At 39.7% G+C, this 23,259-nt stretch overlaps 1 protein-coding gene across 2 annotated transcripts in view; it reads left to right on the top strand.

Annotated features, from left to right (window-relative positions):
* The first annotated feature begins 6,229 nt into the window (after positions 1-6,229).
* LOC102792120 (fatty acyl-CoA reductase 1) overlaps positions 6,230-23,259 on the top strand; it is a 56,061-nt gene continuing 39,031 nt past the window's right edge. The window contains exon 1 of one of the 2 annotated variants that reach the window (XR_015716634.1): positions 6,230-6,489. Coding sequence is in view for 1 of the 2 variants with exons in the window: in XM_087830449.1 (XP_087686575.1) it covers positions 6,481-6,489 (9 nt within the window). In the remaining variant the exon portion in view is untranslated. The remainder of the gene's footprint in view (positions 6,490-23,259) is intronic. The other variant, XM_087830449.1, reaches the window with a different exon arrangement.

The raw sequence follows: 23,259 nt of genomic DNA, 5'->3' as shown, positions 1-23,259 counted from the left end.
TTTAAGCAAACTGTTTTGTATTGATTTGCTCTATATTCTGCAGTCTGCCTCTGCTCAACTCTTGCCTATGAAGTGTCTCAGTTTGGCCACATGGAGGCGTCTGGTAACCAGATTGTAATCTAACAACAAAACTACCAAAGGAAATAGTCTGGTGTTAATGGTTTTAACTGTTCAGTCGCATGCTAATATTTTTGTTTTTTTTAATTAGTGATTTCCTTTCATATGCTGGAGAAAAAATGAAATGGAATCTGCTCCTTCTGTTCCCCGTGTGCACACTTGTCGTGTCTTCACTAGAGGTCAGTGTAGGCCAAGCTTTCATTTTAAATGCTGTTTGGTTTCATAATTGTAATAACTTACATAAAGTTATTAGTCAGACATCTCCTCTTATAAAATGTTTAGAGGATTTTATCACCCAGTGGGATATTATAGTTTCATAAACGACTGTCTGTCACATCATGTACCACATTCTTGGCTCAGGACAGCATTTTATGGTTTCATAAAAGCCCTACACATCTTAAAACATGCACATGCACAATATTTCACTCTCATAGCTTTGCACTTTGATGTCCAAGGTATAATAATGTCACAAAAAAGTCATACTTTGGTTAATAGGGTGTCTCCAATGCATATATAGATCTTTGCATCGTGCAGGCAGGAAGAGTGTGAGATGATGCACCGCAGGGGCGGAACAATGAGCTCTCCTGCGGAGACAACGTTGGTCGGGTCTTCCTGCTGCCAGCTGGAGGCCTCTGGCTGGTGTGTGTATTCACCGCAGGAGCAAATCAATCCAGAGCTGTAGTCGTGTCTCGGCCGGGAAAACAACAAGCTTAGCACAGACCTTAACAGCCTGCTCAGCTCCATCTAAGGAGGAGGATAGAGATGAAAGACTTCCTTTTAAATGCTTTTCAAACAGTACTTAAAGTGGACCCATTAAGCATTCATTCCAACTCCATATTATTATTTTCTAAGACTATTTTTCAATGATTTACAGTTCAGAAAAACTCTACAGTTCATCCTATCTAAGAAGAGCTGCTTTAGAGCAAATTAATGACTTTTTTAAGGGAAAATAAACAAGCAAGACTTTACTGATGCTGGGCCTTCAATGAAATTCAGTGATTTTTGTTTTGTTTTTTTGTTAATAGTAAAAAAACAAACAAACATGGGATGTGGGGTATGAACATTTTTCAGCTTCCAAGGTGAGACATGCTGTTATAAGCCAGCTCTCCTCTAATTGGCTACCACACACAAACAAAAGGTCTGAACAGCAAGTAGGTGGAGCTTCAGAGCTTTGCGCTTCAGATTACCATATAAGGGCTATCCTCTCTCTCTGACATCACACAGAACCAAGAGTAGAGAAAGCCATCTGAAGCTGGAGCTTTTGATTCAATAGGATTATGTCTCCATGCGCAGACCTCATTATTTGACATTTTGGCTCTATTTAATGTGAGCTTCCACCTTTACAACAATGCATGTATAACAGAAAATAATAGAGCAAGAAGGTCCTCTATTCAAAAGCCTTCTGAGTCCTGGGTGCGTGCACGTTCTTCCTCTGTTTAGTCACTGAGATAATCTGTGATGCTAAACTTACCACAGATGTCAGGTAGATAAAGTGTTTACAGTGCATAGACTAGAGCACCATCCAAATGCATTTACCTATGATTGCATGGGCAAATGTGTTTTATAGTGCTTTGATTGGTAGTAAGAAAAGAAAAGTGCCATTCAATTTCCTTTTAAAGGAAATCCCATCCATTTATACATGGTTAGGCTCAAATCACAGTAGAACACCTAAATTGTATAAGAAGATAATTTCATGAGTTGAAATTGTTCATTTAAAATGTGCGCGTGCACACACACACACACACATACACACTAGTAACACTATGCCTCACAGACTTGGATCTCCACATGATGCCTTAATGGTATCTTTAAAACACACACTAATGCAGTTGCCAGCAGGCATGAGTCAGATATCTGCAGCAGTAGTATTTGATGGATGTCTCCCTTGTTCTCCAATCTTTCTGTATCTTCTCACCAGTATTAAATATACTGCCGGTAAAATGACTGCAGTGCAATGATAAGTCAAAAGGACTTTGTCCCTCATTAGAAGTCAGGGTTTCAGGGTGTGGCTCTCAGATTGTTTCACTATAGCCCTGAGCGTCCTAATTGATACTTAGCTGGGAGGTGTGTCAGTAATTGTTTTGGTACCTAAAAGCAAGTTATTCCTCATTTCACAGTATTCACAGAGCTCTATGTGAGAGAAGCTGTGAAGCCTTCCAAAACAGAAAAGGTCTATTCCTTCCCTCCCTTAAGTGGACAGATTTTCAGAGAGTTGCAAGAAAAATAATGAAGTCATTTTAGAAAGGGAAAAAAGATGGAAAGTTCTGTGTGTGCATTATTTCATGCAATCCACCAGCACCATCTGTAAAATGTGTTTAAACCACAGCTTTATATATTGAACATCAGCAAAAATTGACTGCTGAGATCTAAACGATATGTTGCATAACCGGGATAATCTATAGAAAAGGGCTGAGGCAGAAGAAGGCTGTTGTGTTTTGTATCCCTGTTATCAAAAAGGAGAGACTGTCCTGTTACAGCCAGCTCAGCCGACACATATCCTGCCAGCGTGTGAGAGCCACTTCGAGGTTTGTGGGTCAAAGCCCAGTTTGCAGCCATTCTCTTTATGAATCCCGACACAGTGGTTTTAAGTGGATTTGACTTCACATCGTGAGGAGACACATTAGGGACAAGGGTTCCACTGAATGGAGGTTTCCACTCACAAGCGTACACATGTTCGTGCATACCATACATTCTCATGAGCCAGACCTATTCAGTGTCATAACACGAGTCACATCATCCTGCATAATACTCCAAGATGTAGGATAGGAAATGACAGTATCAGCTGGAGCTTTAAGTATCTTGCTGTGAGAGGTATTTCAGTATTGAGTGGTCTTTTGGTCAGAAGATCACATACACTCACAATGGGCGTGAATATGATGGTAAGTTTGGAGTTTTTATTTGAACTGTTCTTTAACGAGTTTAAAAAACGAAAAAATTGGTTCGACAAGTTTGAATTTACTTTGGTTTTTCTGTCATCGACACATTGTCCAAAGTATACATACATGCTCAAATACATGTCTACACCCCCGTTAATATTAATGAAATCTCCATTACCAAGTTACACCTCAAACAGATGCTTTCGGTTGCCATCAACAAGGTTCTGGGATAGTTCTGGCTGGATATTTGACCGCTCTTCTTGGCAAAATAACTGGAGTTCATTTAGTCAGTTAGTTGGTTTTCTGGCACACACCTGAAACTTTTAAGCATAGTCCATAAATTTCCGGATTAAAATTTAGGACTGAGGTTGGGACTTTGAGAAGGTCATTCCAGAAGCTTCATGTTATCTTGCTTTATCCATTCCAAAACCAGTTTTGGAATGTGTTGGCATCATTCTCCTACTGGAAAACCCACTTGAGGCCAATTTTCAACCATCTAGCCCAGGAGTCCCCAATCCCAGTCCATGAGGGCCGGTGTCCCTGCAAGTTTTAGATCTCATCCTGGGTCAACACACCTGAATCACATGATTAGTTCATTACCAGGCCTCTGGAGAACTTCAAGACATGTTGAGAAGGTAATTTATCCATTTAAATCAGCTGTGATGGATCAAGGACACATCTAAAACCTGCAGGGACACCGGCCCTCGTGGACTGGGATTGGGGACCTCTGATCTAGCCGTTAAATATAAGTGAAACTGAACAATTTGGAGGTAGTCCTCCTCCTTCATTATTAGTACCAGTACCACTGGTACACAGCAAAACAGCCCCAAAGCATGATGCTACCAACACCATGCTCGACAGTTGCTGCAATGTTCTTAGTAAAGCTCTTTTCACCTTTACTCCTCCAAACACACCTTTTTTCATTGTAGCCAAATCTCTCATCTCATGTCCAGAAGGCATTTGGCTTGTCCATGTGGGCAGCTGCAAATTTCAGTTGAGCTTGAAGGTGTTGATTTCTCATGCAGGAGCCTCTTTCTTGGTCGGCACCCTCTCGGTCCATGAACTCCCTTCGCTGTGGACAGTGACGCTGGTGTTCCAGCAGTTTCCATGACATGCTTGATCTTTGCTAGTTCTTGCGTTATTCCCTACATCGTAACCAACTTTCTCTCATCTCAGGGTAATAGCTTGGTCTTCTTTCAGACCTTGGCAAAGTAGTGACGCGTCCAAATAACTTGTACTGACATGCAAATGTTTGAACTTATGATCTTGGAATCTGCAGTATTTTAGAAATAGTTCCAACTGACCTTCCCAGCTTCTGTAAATCTACAGTTCCTTGTCTTAGATCTTTACTGAGTTCCTTGGACTTTCTCATTGTAGAAAGTCAGAGTCAACATATATTATAGAACCTTCAACACCACTTATTAAAAGATTTAAGTGATTGTATGTATGCATTTGAATCTGTATGTATACCTTTGACCCTATGTGGACAAGAGGGAACAAAAAATAAATTCAAACTTGTGCACCCAATTCTTGTTTTTTAAAGTTATTAAAGGTGTATGCTGGACACACAATAGAAATAATAGTTCAAAGAAATTATCAAAGATCCAAATTTGCCATCACATTCATCCCCATGATTTGTATATTTGAACTTCTGCTGACAACTGTAGTTAATAAAGTTTTTTTTCTCCCCACATTTTGATTTTGTAGAGATTTACTAGTCGATGGGTGAATCCTCGCAATGATTTCTAGACAAAGCAACCACTGAAATAATCTGTTTCAAAGGTTATTTGGATAAAAAGCGCAGAGTAGGAAGACTATGACATCAAACTAAACTTGACGGGAGTTGGGAAGGTCATGTTCAAATAAAATATGTCCTTCACATGATTAATGCCTCTCAGCATTACTGTCCTGTATCTTTGTCCCACATTTAGTCTGCTGGGATATGGACACTCTGCTCACATGCCATAATTTCCTTGTCTGCTATAAAACCCTGATAAGAGATATGATGCACAATCCAGTGTGTACCAAAAACACACAAGGAAGCTTAGATCTTTTAATATAATTCAGTTGTCTTTGCAGTATCAGAGCACTGAGTCACTGAGAGAAGAGTGCTGAACAAGCTGAGCTCAACATAAGTGATAAAATGTCAGGTATCAGGTAGGAACATTTTTTCTACCTACTGTAGGTAATATAAACATATAGGCTGCTGAGACCCAGAAGAACAAAAAAATAAATAAAAAATTATATTTCCTGTTTTCTGTTTGATGTAATCAGAGGATCACTGATCACCCATTTGGTGGTTGTGGGCAGGGTTGTCCTATTTTCATGTTTCATGCAAAAAAACCCAAAACAATTTCAACACGATTTCAGTAAGGTTGAAACTGAATTGATAAAAACAGGATGTGTATAGTTTAATACACTTTTAAGCATATACATACATATCTTGAGTTGCATTAATTGACAGGATAAAGGAGGAAATCAAACTCTTAGCTTTTATGTGTGGGATTGGTTGGGAATTAAATTGAAAACATTCTTATTTGTGATGGCTAAAAATGTCAGATGTAATGTAATTGCTGGGTCTTAGGAGGACATAATGATTCACCTCAGTGCACGGAGAAGACGCGTATCCTCCTGGGAACCCAGGGAAAGGAATCTTTACATTGAACTTATTTTGTGATTTCCTTCCTCTTTGGTGCTGAAAGAGGCCACCCAAACACATGAGATATCAATGAAAAGTCCTGTATTTACTACATCAGGACTTAGTAAGGTAGCTCAAATAAATCAAAAGACCAAAAACAAATGTCCATTACAGAGGACAAAAATGCATAGGTCGGTTCTCAGGAGGATTTTGTATGCACAAAACATTACACTTCTGCGTAGTTGGAGCCATCTATATTTATTATAAGTATTAACTGGTTTGTCTTTTTAGTATATAGATTCTTGCTATTACATTTTCTTGTGTTTTGCAAGCTACATTCCCTATTTCCCATAGTACTAATCTAGCCTTGAAATCCGTCAAATCGTTCACAATTACTAATATCCTACTTTATTTTTGTGTCAGTCATGTATCAAAGTTTTTAATCTGATAACTCACTACACAGCTCTCACTTTCGTTTTTCAACTACAGATGACTTGTGCATACCAAGCATGCTACGTTAACTTCCCAGTTTTTTTTTAAATGAAATTTGGTGTGGCGCTGGCTCAGCGGCTCAGCACGCAGCAGGACCGGGGAGGGTCACGGGCTGTGTGACACGCCCTGCTCACTCAGAGGCTCATATTGGTGTAGCGGTCTGTCTCTCCGCTCTAGTCTGCAGATAGACAAACAGGCAGTCTGTCGACTTCACAGAACCGGGCTTTTCTTACCCTGGAGGTATCCTGACGAGCCAGAGCCAGGGGCGGCCGGTGGGAGGAGGCAAAGAGACGGCAGCTGCTGCGCCGCACAGCCTCTTTGACAGCTTCAAGAGGAAGCATCCACCAGCACCGACCGATGTCTACGGTAGGGAGCGATTTTCTTCTTCCTTTCACTCATAAGCGACCGCCTGTTCACGGTGAGTGGTTGATAATGATTTAGGGACGCGGTGGTGTGTCGTGGCACGCCGCTGGCCGAGCATCTTATACCCGTTTTGTCGGATGTGGGGTCGGGACTGAGCATCAGCACGCCGGGGCAGAAAACGCTCAGAGGGTCCGTGTGAACAGCCAGCTGCTACATTTCCCTGTGTTTTCGCTTTTTGACCGTGATGTGTTTGAGTGTAGAGGTGGGGGTTGTGTAGGGAAAGAGAGAGCACACGGTTAGCACGAAGCTGTAGCCGCCTCCGAACGTCAGGGCGGCGGGTAGCGGGGCAGAGGGAGCCGCATTCGGCGTGGAGCATCTGCGGAAAGCCGGCAGCAGATAGCGCCAATTAGACAGGAAGTGGGAATGCTGGGTTTCATATTAAAACAATAAAAAAAAACTATGGCTTTATAGCTAACCACATGAAGGATCCTGTTAAATAATTTCATTTTAATTGTTTATTTGTTGCTTTCTGCGCTTTTTATGACATTGTACTGAAGATGATCAGATTTGGTGCAAATATACCATTTGTTACAGGTAAACACTTCTTAACTAAATCTGCCTATTAAGATTAAAATTTATAGTCAGACCACACCAGCTGATTAGAAACTGAAAAGTAATGGTTTGAAGTTTGGCTTTGTGCACGTTGAGTGGCTTCACACTAGCATAAATAGTTTGGATCGACTCTTGAGTTACACTGGGGGGAAAAAACAATTTATATATACATATAATTATACACACATACTAGGGGTGCAACGATACTCGTATCGATATTGAACTGTTTGATACTGTGCTTTCGGTTCCGTACACATATGTATGAACAATACAAAATTTTTAATTTATTCTATAAACTTTTCTTCCGAAGATGCTGTCTGTGTTGAGAGCTCAGTGGATCTGCGTTTGACTACTCCGCCTAGGCTGCACTGTCGAGCTCTGGAGTGTTTGATCATCACCTTGGCCTGCCTTTCAGTCCCTTTCTTTGTTTGCTTATTTAACTTTAGTTATTTGGGTTTTGGCTTTTAAATTGTTATATTATCTGTAGTATTTGTGAGGTTAAATATTTAGAATTATACTCTTGACTGAAAGCCATGTAGTCTCAGTTGCAGACATTTGGACTAAAACTGTAGCAATTTCCTCTCCACTTTTAAAATGTTATTTTAGTTTGCAGAAGTGTACTTAATGTTAATTTAATAATTTTAGGTTAGTTTCAGTTTACTATAATAATCTTGGGATTCATTGATTGATTAAAAACAAATAATGTTGGTACCCTACCATTTTTTCCCTTACTTATTTTTACTTTGAAATCTTACACAGGAAGTAAGTGCTTGTGGAGCTCGGTGTCTTGACGCAGTTGAAGTGGAGAGCGTTTGCTTGATTTGAGATGATGTAAATTCCGTTAAATTGCTTTCTAACTGTCGCAGTGATGGATGTGTGTGTGTGTGGGTGGGTGGTAGCTTTGGGTACAGGTAAGAGACCCGGTGACGGTCAGGTGTTTGTGTGGCGTGCCATGTGGAAGCGACCCGCTTCAGTCCTCTCCTGTCTGCTCAGGGGTCTGACTGGGATCACTCTCCACCATGCGTCAGTCAGTGGTGACCAGCTTGTGTTCAGGGCCTTGCTTTCTTTTATTATTATTATTATTATCATTATTATTATTATTATTATCATCATCATTTTCCGATTTTTCTGGAGCCACTTGAGCGCACATCAGAGCCCCGTGAAACTAAATAAACTGAGTACAGATTCCCTTACAGATCTGATTTTTCTGCTTTCAGGTTGGAGTACATGAGGTTTGTGAATTTTACTGTCATCGCAGTAGAGAGTTAAAGGGACAGTTCACCCAGAACTCATCACCAAGTTACTCAGAAAAAACAGCAAAGCTTGTTGTTGCAGTTTCAAGTAGGAACAATTTTCTTTTTAATAAACTACACCCAGTAAATATGTCACCCTATAGTAGAGGTGGGAATCACCATACATCCCACGATACGATATTATCACAATACTTAACGCACGATACGATATTATTGCAATTTTTTAAAATATTTTGCGATATTCAGATTCTGTACATAAAGGTAAACTTTATCAATATTCATTTTATCTAATATCAAAGTCTCGCACTCAGTCTTTCTCTCATTTCAGTCAGTTTTATTGTTGACAAACTGAACTGTTTGTATTACAGTCTAGTCCAACTTAACTGAATGCAACCATCTGGTACAATTATAGCTATTCTGAAATATGCAATTTATGAAAACTATGCAGCCCATTCAGCAACTGAAGAATTTGAAAGTAAATTAAAACAAAATATAATTTTACATTAAATAAAAAAGTTTTAAACTTAATTTAAAAAAAAACATGTCTTAAATGAAAATAAGTAAACTGTCATGTTTATTGCTGCCAAAAAAAAGTTAAACACATTTGGACAGTGAAGGAATGTCAGGATTCTTGCTCAGAAAAAGGATCAACATGCTCTGAAGTCAGAGCACAAAAACCTTTTTTTGTAACAAAATATCGATTTCTGGTGTCCCTGTATCGATACATTATTAGCAAACAAAATATCACGATACTACACAGTATCGATTTTTTCCCCCACCCCTACCCTATAGCTATCTGCCATTGACTAGAGGCTCAGTCTGACCAAGGTAAACATTAGTTCAGCTGTTAAGTCAGCCAGATGCAAGTTTCTACTGGTTGGTGGAAGAAAATAGTTCCCACCTGAAAGTGCTCACAACCATTTTTTTTGGTTTTTGTTTTCTTGGTAACTGTATCAGGATTTCCAGTGAAACACATTGCTGCTGAGTTTCTCCAGTGCATCTAGGGCTGTTCGATATAACGATATATATCGGATGATGATATAAAAACGTCTATCGTTTCATTTTATGCTATCGTTTGTTTCGTGGTGTCGCAAAATAAACTGTTTACGGCAATATTTTTTTCATCGTTTTGATGGTCACTGTAGTGGCTATATTAATTTCTTAAAGTTCTGTCTTTCTCTTATATGTAATAATAACCACACTATGGATGGACAAGCACCTGTTTTTATGCGTTGTGGTTAGCAACAACGACGGTAACAGCATCTCGTGTCCGCTTGTTTATGTTCCACATAAACCTTTCACAATAAAGCTCAAGATCCTGTTGAGACTTTTCAAAATAAACTGAATCACGTGAAAAAGATTATTTATGGATGAGAAGTAAAAAAGAGCTGCCAGGTGCTAAAAAATAAACCTTAGACTCAAACGTTAGAACAGGCTTTTCCCCGCAGCACGCCGTGTAATAAATACTCACAAAGAAAACGCCGTCCTTTACAACTTACGTCTAAAGATGTATAGTTTCACGCATCGGTTAAAACACTCGACTCCAGCTACATGACACGCAGCTGGAAACACTTCCCAAGACGAGCTGCCCAAGATTCTTTTGGAAAATTTTACGTTTTCCATTTACTCTTTTAAAGTTGGTTTTCAGCTTTTGTTGTGAATATAGTTTAGTTTCAGCAGGTTTCTAGAACAGTGGATTTGCTTGTTTTACTTTAGTTTTGATTAATTTCAGTGGTAGTTTGACAGCAAAGGTAGTTGACTTGCTTTAAACTTTCCCTTATTTCTTTAGATGTTACAACCTCACACTCAGACCAGTTGTACCACATATATTTGACTCTGCCACCATCTGAAAACAGACGCTCTCTGCAGGTATGCAGACGGTCAGTAGCTGCCCACAGACTTCCCGTGTGCTAACACCTCTGAGCCATAAATTCCCCATCGTGCGCTTGTTAAAGGAGCTTTATCTGTCCATCAGGCTGCTTACTGTGTGTGAGTCAGAGAAAGGCACATAAACAGCTAAAACGGTACTAAATCATGACATCTGCCTAGCTCTTTCTTTTAATACTTATTTTTATGTGACTCACTTGCCTCTCCCTCGCTCTTCAGTATCCACTCCCCACACACAACCAAGTCTTTCCATGACTGGTCAAACAAAAAGTTGAGGATGGGAGATAAAAATCAGATATATCAGATATAAACACCCTCCCGTTTGTCCTTGTTGATCATATGCAAAGCAGATTATAATACTGATTTCATGCATTATGAGAAAACCAGTTAAAATCATTCATTTTAGGGGTGGAGGGGGGCTGTCCCCTCTCCGAGTCTTGCATCTCCTCATGGGAGCGTGTTTTATTTCGTATCTTATCATAATTTCTGGTGTAAAGGACGACATGAGAAGCTTCTTGCACTGATTTCTAAATTGGGATCACAAAATGAGTTCTAATTATCTTCAAGGGATGGCCTATATTTGGCTCTCAGATAAGTGTTAGCTGAGTGTGCACACCGTGTCCAGGAGTGTGTGTGCGTTTAGACAGTGTATGTTTATGACTGCAGAAAGGTAGGGCCCGCTGCCTTCCTGCATTTGCAGTCCAGTTTGAAATCACATGTTTGTTTTCTTTCAGCACATACTTTAAATGATCTTGATGCATTTCGTAACACAAAAAAAGAAAGTCCCTCATGTAGCTTCCGGATTGCTTCATGTGTTCTTGCAAACTTCTTTCTCAACAGCTGCTTTACACTTGCACTTCTTTTCTGCCCTCCTTTCTCAGGTATCTAATAAATCTTTAAATGCTCCGGAGATGTGTTTCTGCTCTTTCCAAAACACCTCCTCCGTTCATGTGCATACCACAGAGTAGTAGTATATGGCACACTAAGCCTACATTCATGCTGGAAGATGATTCTTTTGCTTTCTCTGCAGTTTTAAGAGGGCTTTGATATAAAGATGTGGTCTGAGGTGAGGGGATTGCGCTTCCTCTTTGGAAGATAAGCGGGTCCCGGACGGCCCTAAATCTCCTTAGTGTCGTCAGTCAGCACTGGTGAGAGAGAGCCATATTGAACATTTGATCCTGCATTGTAACCTGCAACATATCATGCATTCACCTCTGGATATTGTGAAGTCTACCAGTTAAAGTGTGTAGGTTAATTTGTTCCAGGGGAACACTCAAGAGTTTTAAATGAAGGAAGGGGTGTTCTTTCACATGGAATCAGACTCGGACACTGATCTCACATCTAACTAGGAGATGAACTGTACAGAAAATGCTCAGTTTGGTTTTGTCACGGGTGCTGCATGGGTAAAGCATGCAGGAGGCAGCACACAGGGAGATCGACCATTAGGGTTGGGGAATTCACAGGATAGTTAGCTGTACTCTTGCTCATTGCACAGACTTTGCTCTTTGGGAGCTGGAGGGCTAAAGGTTAATGGTAAAAGGCCTGTATTTGTATAGCGCTTTACTTTACGTTTAATGCTCAATGAGACTGCACTGGAAAATTGCCTTCTTTATTGCAGCTCTGCCATGTGATGCCCACAAAAGCTTGTGTGCAACTGAGTCATAGCAAAAAGCTACACTATGCTTTATGTCTCAGGAATGACAAAAGCCTGGTTATGCATGAAAGTTCTTATGATTAATTTTCAGGGAAAGAGAGCTGCATCAACTCAATTTCACTGCGTTTTCTTTAGAGGTCTTCTGAAAAGGGGAACACAGCCTCAGAGAGGTCAGTTAATTGGTCGCGGAGACATAAATGTCCACACAGTGAAACATTTTGTGCCAATCTATCGCCTAGACTGTGAGACTCCTTGGGGTAAACAGGGAATTTAGCATTTGCTGGTGGCATTAAATAATACATTTAAAAAAGAATTGTCACTTTGTGGCAGTTCATTCTAATTAGAAAAAAAGGGTCTGCCCTGAAATGAGTGTTTAAAAAGGCTAACAGGAAATAAAAGCTCATCCTGTTGGTGGGTGTGCCGTTTATCTCTGTCTATCTGCATTCATTCATATCCTCTGACCCATCTGACATCTTCATTTCATGGCATCAACAGCAGCAGCAGCTTCATAAACACATAAGAGGCTTCATCTTTGTGGTGATTTGAATGTGTGGAAAACTACAGATTGCACTCCTTTGATTATTTGTGCTGCCTTTTCATCACAGTAGGGTTGAGAATCATGCAGCCATACCAGCTAAGCCAGTGCAAGAACTGGTGAGGAGCTAAAATGCTTTTGGCTATTAAAGGATAAATGCTGCAGAAGAACACTAAAAGAAGCCAAAATCCACCCATCTCAAACTGTATCTCACAGGCCAGCAGCAGCCCTCGGCAATGTACTGCGCAGCCTGCGACTGAATGAAGAAAAACTATTTTGTGTTTAATTGACTCAAAGTTCAGTTCACAATAAAATACATCAATGCAGTATTGTAGGGCAAACGGCATCAGGGAGGGCCGGTCATGTACTGCTACCAGTTAGAGAAACAGAAGAGCTCCAAGACGAGAGTAAAACACAAACTATGGGACAGTTCAGTCCCATAGTCCTATCCTGCCCACAGGAGAAGGGCATGAAAGCTGAAGGCTCTGCCTCCCATACTACTACTTTCAGAAACTTCAGAAACCAAAAGTAAGCCTGCAGCCTGGGAGCAAAGTGCTCTGTTGGGGTCATTTGTATCTGCATGACAGGGAAATGAGGGCCAAGTCATACTGGACTTCCTAGTACTGTGTGTCAGGTTAGGAGTAGGGCAGCAACAAATGAATATTTATGTATTCAACTAATCAGCCAATTTTTCTTTGATTAGTCAGTGATTATTTCAGTAACTCTTATCTCTGCTTCCTGTGCTTGTATATTGGTTGTATATCATGTCTCAGATGGTGTCATGTTCAAAACCAAGTAAACTGATATATGTGGTCCAACCCATAGATTAACTATCTAATATTAGGTTGAAGAGGTTTACCATTCAAAATAAACCTTAATATTAATGTGAGGGGAAAAAACAAACTAGCTGTTGTGCTGTTCGCTCTGTGTTCTTCTTCATTAGTATTGACTGCAGTCTTGGCAGATGATGGAGGCAATTGTGCCCCCTAGCTTCCTTACATAAACACATTTGCATGGTTTTAGAATATGACGTGTCAACAATGTGTTGATGACATCGATGAATTGTTGCAGCCCTAGTTAGGAGCGTAACCGTCTTTCCGCAGCTTGTCATGGTCTCCAAAGCAAGTTCATGTTTATTAACCAAAGTACTGTTTTGGAGAATTACTTTGTTTTGCAGGCGCATTAGTTTTTTTTTTTTGTCTTTCCTTTTTTTTTTTTTTTTTTTCTTTTTTTCATAATGTCATTAAAACATCTAAATCCCTGGCAAGAAACACCGAAAAGTTCCCTTTAAAGATGCCAAAAGACTAACTAGTCTAAAAGTAGCACACCCCTGTGACAGGCTTAATGAAGAAGAGGTGTCCCTGGTTTGCCCTTTGTCATGGGAATACCTGAACACGTCTCAATCAGTGTTTGGTGCTTTAAGGCTGTGGATGGTGAGGATAAATGTAATTTAATTACAGTAACGCGTTACACCCAACACTGGTCCTCAGATTAGCCTCGTACTGATAAAGAGATGTAGGACCAAAAGGGTGGAATCCTTATGTTACTAATTCTCTGTATTTTATTTTAGGTGAACTTCCTGTATGACAGTAGTTTCTTTTATTGTGTAAATGGGGAAAAATCTTAATAAATATTAAGATTTCCATACATCTTCAAGTGTTTTCTATCAGTGTATTTTTCAGACCATATCAGGATGAAAAATCAGAGGTTACTAGTAAAGGTTTAAACATGTAATACCACCACTACCCCCCCCCCCCCCCCCTTTTTTTTTTTTTTTAAATTGAAGGTTTGAGCAGATGTTGTAAATTAGCATGTGTCACCTTGCTACTCCCTCTCCATCTGTGGTTCCTGTGAGCCTCCGTGCTGTCAATAACCGGAGGGGAATATCGAAGCGTCGGTGTGACATTGAACCCCACAGGGACATGGGTGCTCTGATGACCGCTTGTCACTGGAGGGTGATATCCACTGGAGGATTTAGAGGCTTTTTCTGTCTGTGTTGATTAATGTTGTCAATGACTAACCACAGCACAGGGGAGGATTTCTGAGCATAAGACCACTCTGAGGTTACATCTGAATTTAAATTCAGGAGATTTAAAACGGGAGCTCCCATTCGTACTCGCTTCAGAGTCATAACAAAGTCAGAGCAGAGCATGCAAGCAGATTTCACATCAGGATTTCTTGTGTATAGATGGACAGATAGATGTGTGTTGTGTATTACAAACAACTGTAGAACGTGCCAGAAAATGATTTTCTTCAGGGAAATCCAATTCTAGGTAGCACTTCTGGTTTGATTGTAGTTATTAGGCAGTTCTTCACAGTGCATTGATGCCAATTAAATAGTGTAAATAAATGTAGGCGAGACCAGATTAGTCTTCACTTTAATCTTGTTTTATCAGTTGGCCTATTTGAACATGTTTGGTGATGGCTTGCCTCTTTCAAACTCAAGTCTTTACTTGCTCAAAGTTCAAGTTTGTGTTGCAGTGTTACTTTCTCAGTTGCATTAAACCATTGTTGCGAGCGTGACAGCTTCTACTGAAACACGATCCTACGAGTGAAGCGGGGGTTTCACAGTTTCACTGAATGCCGCTTCACACATGGCTACAAGCATGTTGTGGCCTCAGGGATGTAATTTGGGTTTCCTGCATGTCCTAACTTTAATGTATGACTTGTGACTGTTTAAGAAGCGATTCATCGTTTGAGTAATTGAGCAGGAATGGAAAAAAAAACAACCCAAAAAACAAAGTGAGTCATAATCAGTCATGATCTGATAAGACTTCCTGAGAAAAGACAAACACCCAAACCACCGCACAATGTTTGAACATAATTTGAGTCTTTGGCCTGTGGTGCATAATAGGTTGGACATTATCTTAGTGGGTGTGTGTTCAAAACACAGTTCAGCAAACACAAAGGCTTACAATATATCCCCACACTCCAGGTTTCAAAGAAACTTAATGTAAGAAAGGTTGGATATCAAAGGGAACTGTTTCTTTACTTCCTTTAATGTGACACGGTTTCCTTTGAAACAGGCTGAATAAAGGGCTTCTAACCTCCGAACCAACAGGATGATGGTTTTGAAGAGTTGCTTAACTTCATAAGAAGTTGGTCTTTTGCTTTATGCCTTGCCTCCACAGCATCAAGCCGTGAGATGTGTGTTATAATCATATTTTCTGGGTTTAAACTCCATTTTATTTTGAAGGGCTCTGACAGTATGTGAGTTATACTGAAAATATAATGTAATGTTTTCAGTCATTGTTGACATTTTAAACATTTTGAGTGAGGTTGTTGTTGTTTTGTTTTTGTTTTTTTAATCAGACGGTAATATCTATGATAGGATTTGTAAACTCCTTTGTGGTTTCAATGGTTTGAAAAGCATTGGGTGTCTATTGATGTTATTGTCCAATTAGACCTGTAGCTCCGGTTTTATGTCATTCTAAACAGTTTTTTTAGTTTTTGTTTTTGCTTTGAACTGTTTGTTTGATGGGGGATTCTTGAAGCTGTTAGCCTTGATTGATTTAGCAGTCAGTGCTAATAAAAGAGGTTTAATCTGTTTCTATTGCAAATCTAGAGAAAATGAATTTATTATATAAATCTGCAGTATTTAAGAAGTGCCTAAATTGCATTGATCTGTTCATCCAGTTTGTTGCATGATAATCTTCAGAGCCTAAATGTGTCTTCCACGTGCCCTACGAAGATGGTAAAACTCGACTTTTTTATGAACTTCTAGTGTTTAAAGTTGCTGTTGTGCTTACTTGTTAAATATAACCTCAACAATGCTATACCCCAAATGGTTTCCTTATTTTAATCTTAAACTCTTCCATTGTCTTGGTTTGTATTGCCTGTCAAACAAGTACATCCTCATTCACCTCCCAAGTCTAGCAAGATTTTCCACTGAATGATGTAACAGCTGGCTGATTGACTGGACTGACAGACTGCTCATGCTGAGGCATTCAGTTAGTTTGGTTGCTTGAGTGTCTTAAACTTACTACCCTAAGTCATAAAGTACAACTCCTGGATTTTGTCTTTTTATGGGAGTAAATGGAATAAGCCTTTGGGGCTCATTTGGACTGATGTTTGTCTGGGACCCCATTAGGGCCATTTGTGGCAGGGTTGCCCAACCCAGCTGTCTGCATCTGGGATGTTTTGGATAAATGCCCAGCTGTTTATACAAGGACACATGGCTAGCCGCCAAAGCGACTATCTCAGCACTGCCTTAGTTTTAAATATCAAACAGATCTCACTCACCCAGTGATTAGTCAAAGTTGTTGTCATGCATACTCCATCTACAGCAGAGCTGATGACGAAGGCTGCCACTCCCTGAGCTGTGAAGTTAAGCGTTGTAACAACACACATTGAAAACAGCTCATAGTTCTGATAGGGTGTGTTTAATAAAGCCTTTTAGCAAATTATTTTTGACCTTTGCGAATGTATTTACCAGCACATTAAAACCATTATATCAAGAAATGACTAGTTGAACAGCTTTGTTAATCCAGTAGTTTTTGTCATTTATCCAGCAAGCTAAGATACGCCTTGATTACTGTGGCTACATCAGTCACAGCTTTCAGTTAAAAAGGAGTTTCTATTAAAAATGGTGGTAGAGCTGAAGTAAATCCAGAAATTTTAGCCTATTGTTTGTGAGAATTCCCGACTGTATTCGGAACATACAGTATGAGAAGGAGGATAAACGAGACTGAGATTGAGCGGGAAACTTCCAACTCAATGCGAAGAAAAGGACGGATGGCGTAGACGATCAATTTACCTTGGAAGTCTTATGTCAGAGCTGGGAGTGAGAGCACTACTGAATCGAGTCCATACCGATAGTAAAATTTGAAAACCAGGGACAACCAGGACTTGTTTGGCTCCAACTTGGTAAGAATCAATGAATGCATCTCTAAGCAAGCTTTCTGTTTGTTTGGGGGGTTTTTTTGCTCTTTTTGTTTTTAGCTTAAAAACGCCTCTGAAACCTATTTAAAAGACTCATTTAGGTAGTCACACAACAGTAGTATAGGTTGCAAGTTTTACTAATGTTTACATACACTGCCACCCACTTGTCTGACTTGAGGGAGTGTTCCAGATGAATTGGAGTTGTAACATCTGCTTAGTAAGAGATGAAATATTAATGTATTTCTTACAATTTTGTTTTTGGGTTTTGCAAAGACCCATCTCCAGATAAAGCCTCAGGCACGCTGATTTAAAAGTCAAAGCTTGATGGATCTGTTGGAACGCTGACTTGTTTAAGTAATGATTTAACGAGGGGTCAAACGCTGCCTTCTATTACAGGTAGTGGAGGCAGTAAAAGTTGGCACGGTTATGGCCCTAAATCAGCCCTGTTAGCTGTTTTCTGTTTATACGGGAATATCTGTTCCAGTGGAATCGAGATTTGAGGTTGTGACGTAATAATTTTGTATCAGCTTCATGGTGTGGTGTCATTTTATCCGGCAATGCTTTTCAGCACTTAAGTAAAAAGTGATGCTAAAACCTAGTTGAGGTGTTTTTGTTGTTTTATAATGTGTGAACTGGTGCTTGAAGAGGAGTTAAAAAGGAAACTGAAGCCAACAGAATCAGCAGCATGGGAAGTATTTATACAGGTTTTCCAGAATTTTCTTGGCACTCTCAGAGCAGAGGCTTATGCCGACCTTTTGGATAATGCGCTGATGAGTGTCAGAATATCACTGAAAATGCACTTTTTACGTTCTCATCTCAACTTTTTCCCATCAAAACTGAACGGTGTCAGCGATGAGCATGGGGGATGAACTTAATCAAGATATAAAACTGTTGGAAAACAGATATTAGGCCAAATTTAATATGAGCATGATGAGCGACTACTGTTGATTCACCCAAAGAGAAACAGATGTGCAGTATAAGCGTGAAAGCAACTTCAAACATTACTAGAGCGCTCATCTTGTTCTATTTTGAGCTAAATTGGCAAAAATGTGCTTCTCTCATATCGTCTTCTGGTTTGGTTTCTGAATAAACACATCAGATGTTGCGTTGCTATATTGACGTGTCAAAATATCAGTGATGTGTATCTCAAAAACCAGCCTTGATTCCTAATACAAGTAAATACCAGGAATTTTTATGAATGTTACCCCCAGACCAAATTGAATTATAAAGCACATTTAATCTTAAGGCCAACCCATTTTTAGCTGAAGAGAATCTGTCTGAAGAGCGCCACAGTTACCCCTTAATTTTTGGAACATGTGTTATTCTGGCAAGAAGGTAGAGCTCTAAGTAGGCCCTCAGAGACCACGTTCATGCTCCAGTCCCAGTAAGAGAGCAGCCTTTCTTCTAATCTTTCTGCCAACAGACGGCCAAAGCCGATTGCATGCTTTCTTTCCCTGAAATCAACACACACTCCACCAGCAGCAGTGACAATAACAGTGTTCTCCTGGCCCAAAGATATTTGCTTTCCATTCACAGAAGTTGACCCCAAACACTGTGTGTATGTGTGTATGTGCCCTCTTATCAAATTTGTCACACCTTTCAGATATTATTACAGCCGTGCTGGAATGATCAGAGTGATTGTGACACAAGGAACACCCTCTCTGAAATCAATCGCCAAAGATAAAAAGATTATGACTGTATAGTGGAGAGATCTTGTTGCATTAATGTAACCTAATCTGTCCAGCAGCAGATGAAATAATCTGTAGGTTTTCATACCTCTCATGTTCACAACCATCTGCTTTAATCTGCATATAGGAACGGTGGATGGGTGGGTGGAGGTTTTTAGAAGGATGCATAAATGGATGAGGTACTTGGAGAGCTCTTCTGTCATTAATTACAAACCTAGCTGGCATTGACAGAAGGTGATGCTGTAGTGTGTTAAGGACTACATTACTCTGTGTTCACTGTAATCTATCTTTGCTCTGGATAGCTCATTAAATCACTTGGTCACAGATACCTGTTTCCATGCAAGGGAGCTTTGTGTCATTGGTTGAAAGAATGAACCAATCATTATAAGCCAGTATTGACTATATGACACCATTAAAGCTTGAGACTAATAATATCCACCATGGGGTAATTGTTCTCGTGGCTTGGTCATGTCTTGATGCATGCTCGATCATCCAGGTTAGAAAATCCCAGAAAGTTGATTTTGTTCATCTGGACGTCGCGTATTGAGTGGATGTATAGCATTAACTTTCCTGGACTGTTTGGTCTTGTTTGATGTGAAGAAAACATTTTGCAACAAGGGCTTTTGTTGGCGTATTAAACCTTTTCACTACTGCTGTCTACAGTAGGAGGTGTGTTGTCAGGCAGTAGACCAAATTTGGCAAAAATCTAAAAGAACTTGGTAAAAGCATTTGGGTTGGACCAATCTCTGACTGAGCCACCAACCTTTTGCATGGATAACTGATGGCAGCTTTAAATCCTGCAAGCCTCTTTCCACATTAGAAATAACAAGCCTGCGGGATAAGCAACAGAGTGGCTATGGCCAGTGCCACTGGTCTGTTTATGCAATTAGGTTTTTGAGACCACCTCACCCATCATCACAACATGTCTAGATACTGTATTTAAGCTTGACTGGCTATGGAAAGTGAGACTTTGGTCAGCCATTTTGCTAATGGCTCCCTCAAATAGACCATAAAACACTGGCAGGCTCTCTGCAGCCTGAGTTTGCATGGGTGTTTTTTACATTAGCTGAAAGAACTGGATACTCGTACTGCCAACAGCTTGCTCAGTGAAATCAAAGAAATATATGGCTGTGTCCTAAATCACTCATTACACAATGAACATGATGTAGTGAGAAGTAAATTGAAATTTTTGTACACTCGAGTGATGGATCGTGCTTTTTGCCCTACCGCTAAAATGCATGATGACACAATGGGGGAACTGAATCAAATTCTTGATGCAAAGTCTGAATTTAAATTCAACTAAAGAGGAGTGACCACTGATTACAGAGTTGGAGGACCAGGAAGGTGAATAAAAAATGTCTTGAACTTGCATTCAAGACATCAAGACAAAGGGGTACAAAGGCACTGTTTTGTCTTCCCTGTTTTGATAATAACCCAGTTTTCAGCTGGTCTGGTTGACGGATTGAAGACTGATCCCTGGTTGGGAATCAGTGATTTATGGCTCTGTGCAGTCCATGAATCCATTTACATCCCTGTATTTGCATTAAGGGAAAAATCAATATGATAAACAATTATTCTAATTCTAATTTCAAAGTATAACATTGCAGTTTTGGTATTATAGTGAGTGAGTTGGTGTTGATGGTTCAGGGAGAGGCCTGTTCTCCCCGTGGCCCTCAGACAATGGGACAGGTGATCGGTTTCCTCTCGGTGCATGGAAGCTGAGTTTCTAGGAATCAGAGTAATTGTGGCTTCCATGAATCTCCAGTAGTTTTTCCTCGTCACCTTTTCCACTTTAATCCAGCGATGCTATTTCAGATTAAACATACAATGACACTTTTTTTTCCTCCACTGTAACTGTTTACCATATGGAAAGTTGAATTCAAATGAACACGTGACATGTGAAGCTTGTGGCAGCATGCATATCTTTTTCAGCCTTGAGGGAAGCTGTTTAAAAAGATGTAAACTCACTGTGTTGCAAAATTTTTGAACTATATATTTAAGGATACAAGCTGCGTAGGTCATTTTTCTTTCTTCCAATGCATTGCATTGATTTATTTCTTAACTATTTTTTTGATGCCAGGTTTAGTCTTACAGAATTTTTATTCATTTATTTATTTATTTAAATTAGTTAAACTCAGTTTGGTACACAGGTATAACTTGCATAAGCTTCACACACACTACTGCAACTGTCCTCAAGAAAAGCTGGAGGGCAGTTTGTTCCCAAGGGTCGGTAAGAGTTGAAATCATACACAGATTACAGAAAATGAAAAGTTGTCATCAAACTCTGCTGATCCCAGCCAATAATTGGAGGACAGTGTTTATTACTTGAAAGTGGTGCATGGGGTTTCATACCACGTTGAACACACAATACAAGTTCCTGACCTTTTGGCCTGAGAGCTGCACTGCGGGTGCGATTGGCAGCCTGGGTCTAAGCCAGGCGTAAACAGACACCACAGCTCACGGAGGCTGTGTCACTCAGAGACAGCTGGTGTAATTACAGAATCCCTCTGCCATCGCATACAATGTCGACAACGCACTGACGCAAGCGTATACACGTGCACACAGAAACATTAGCTCACACACCAGCACTCCCACGGCCAGATATCTAACGGAGAGTGCTGACCTTTGTGTTGACACTTGCTCATAGTTTAGTGAAAAGGTTGAATTAAAGAGGTGCTACTTAAATCCTTGAAGCCCACGGCCAATATAATTAATTCTAATGAGATTAGCATTTAGCTGCCTTAGAAAAAAAAATGGAGTGGGAGAGAAGACCTGCCGTTTTTATGCGATAATGCAGTCTTGGATAAGGGCCCTTTTAAAAAAGTGCTGTGCAATTATGTGGGTTTGTGTAAGGGACAAAGTTACTGCCTCATACACCAGAGCGGGGGAGTTGAGCTGCAGTATGCTGAAAAAGTCTTTAATACTGTAGTGTATAACTTGTCACATTTATAGTGGGTTTATCTGATGTAACATACATTAAGCCAATGCTGGAGCACACTCGTATTCATCATGTAGGCACCATGTCCTTTATGCTGTAGTCATGCTGAAATGGCTAATGCTAGTAGCTCTGTCTTGAAGAACTTGACACTTGATTAGCCATGTGTAAGATAAGCAGGCAGACAAAATACTGTAAGAATGAAATATTCTGATCTTTATTTATGATTTCTTTCTTAAGGATATTATTATTGATTTCCGTACCCTCTATATTGATGGTTATTTACACTTTTATTCATCTTATGTAGTATCTCAAGAAAACATCAGAACCACATTTTATTACGAAAAGAACAAAAACATATTGATGGGTGATGTTTTGTTACTGTGTAGTTTCCTCTTCTTTTAACGAGATCCATCTATGTCTATATTATGCAATGTAACAAACAATTTCACAGTTACAGCTATGTCAGTCTTAGCTAATGTTGTATCAAGGAGTTAATGGTAATGCTATTAGCAAGGCGCTAATAGCCTGTATTTGTATTTAATAGGGTCCCTACTAGCTGCTTGCCATAGCATATGCTTGGCTTGGCTAACTATTAGCTGTATTTATGCCTAACAATTTAACTGTTACTCATGTTTTATACAGTTTTTATTATAATTTTAACTAGTTGCTGTAATTAAACTCTTTTTTTGTTTATTGACAGTTCTGTTTATCTATATTGGATCATAACTTAAAACTATGAGCTATACATTTTGTAATGCTAATCCATTAGCTTTAGTTAACTTTTAAGATCAAACCTATTCAAATCCACTTAGTACTTTAGCTTGACTATTACAATAGGTCTCTCCACATTCTACATTTTTCTGCTACATATGTTTCTCCAATAGCTTGTATAAAGTATGATTATAAGCTTGTAATATTAGTGAGATTTTATCTGAGGCTTGTAAATTTAGCTTACTTCACTTATCACTGTAAATTGCAGGCATAATAGCAGTAACTAAAAGACTAAAGGGCTTGCCCAGTAGTCACTATTAACATGCTTTTCTCAAGTGTTACTTTTAGCAGCTAATGTATTTTATTTAATCTTGTGGTCAGGTCATTACCCCACCCTCATCTAGTCTCTCTGGGACAGGGAAAGGAGACTCATTTCCTCTCTTCCGATTGTCATTGAGACAAGAACCAGAAACCGCCTTAAACAGCACGGTGAGCCTCACAAAACCAAATTTAGAAATGTGGACTTGTGGGTTAGGAGCTGGGATGACCACTATTGCTTCTCTGTTGATTTGTCTCTAAATGCAGGATGTATTGACTTTTGTGGTTCTTTTGGA

This window comes from Neolamprologus brichardi, chromosome 17 (assembly GCF_056152115.1).
Source record: "Neolamprologus brichardi isolate AB-2024 chromosome 17, ASM5615211v1, whole genome shotgun sequence".
Lineage (NCBI taxonomy): Eukaryota > Metazoa > Chordata > Actinopteri > Cichliformes > Cichlidae > Neolamprologus > Neolamprologus brichardi.
The sequence above is the reverse complement of the archived record's forward strand: the minus strand, read 5'-3'. Positions and strand labels throughout refer to the sequence as shown.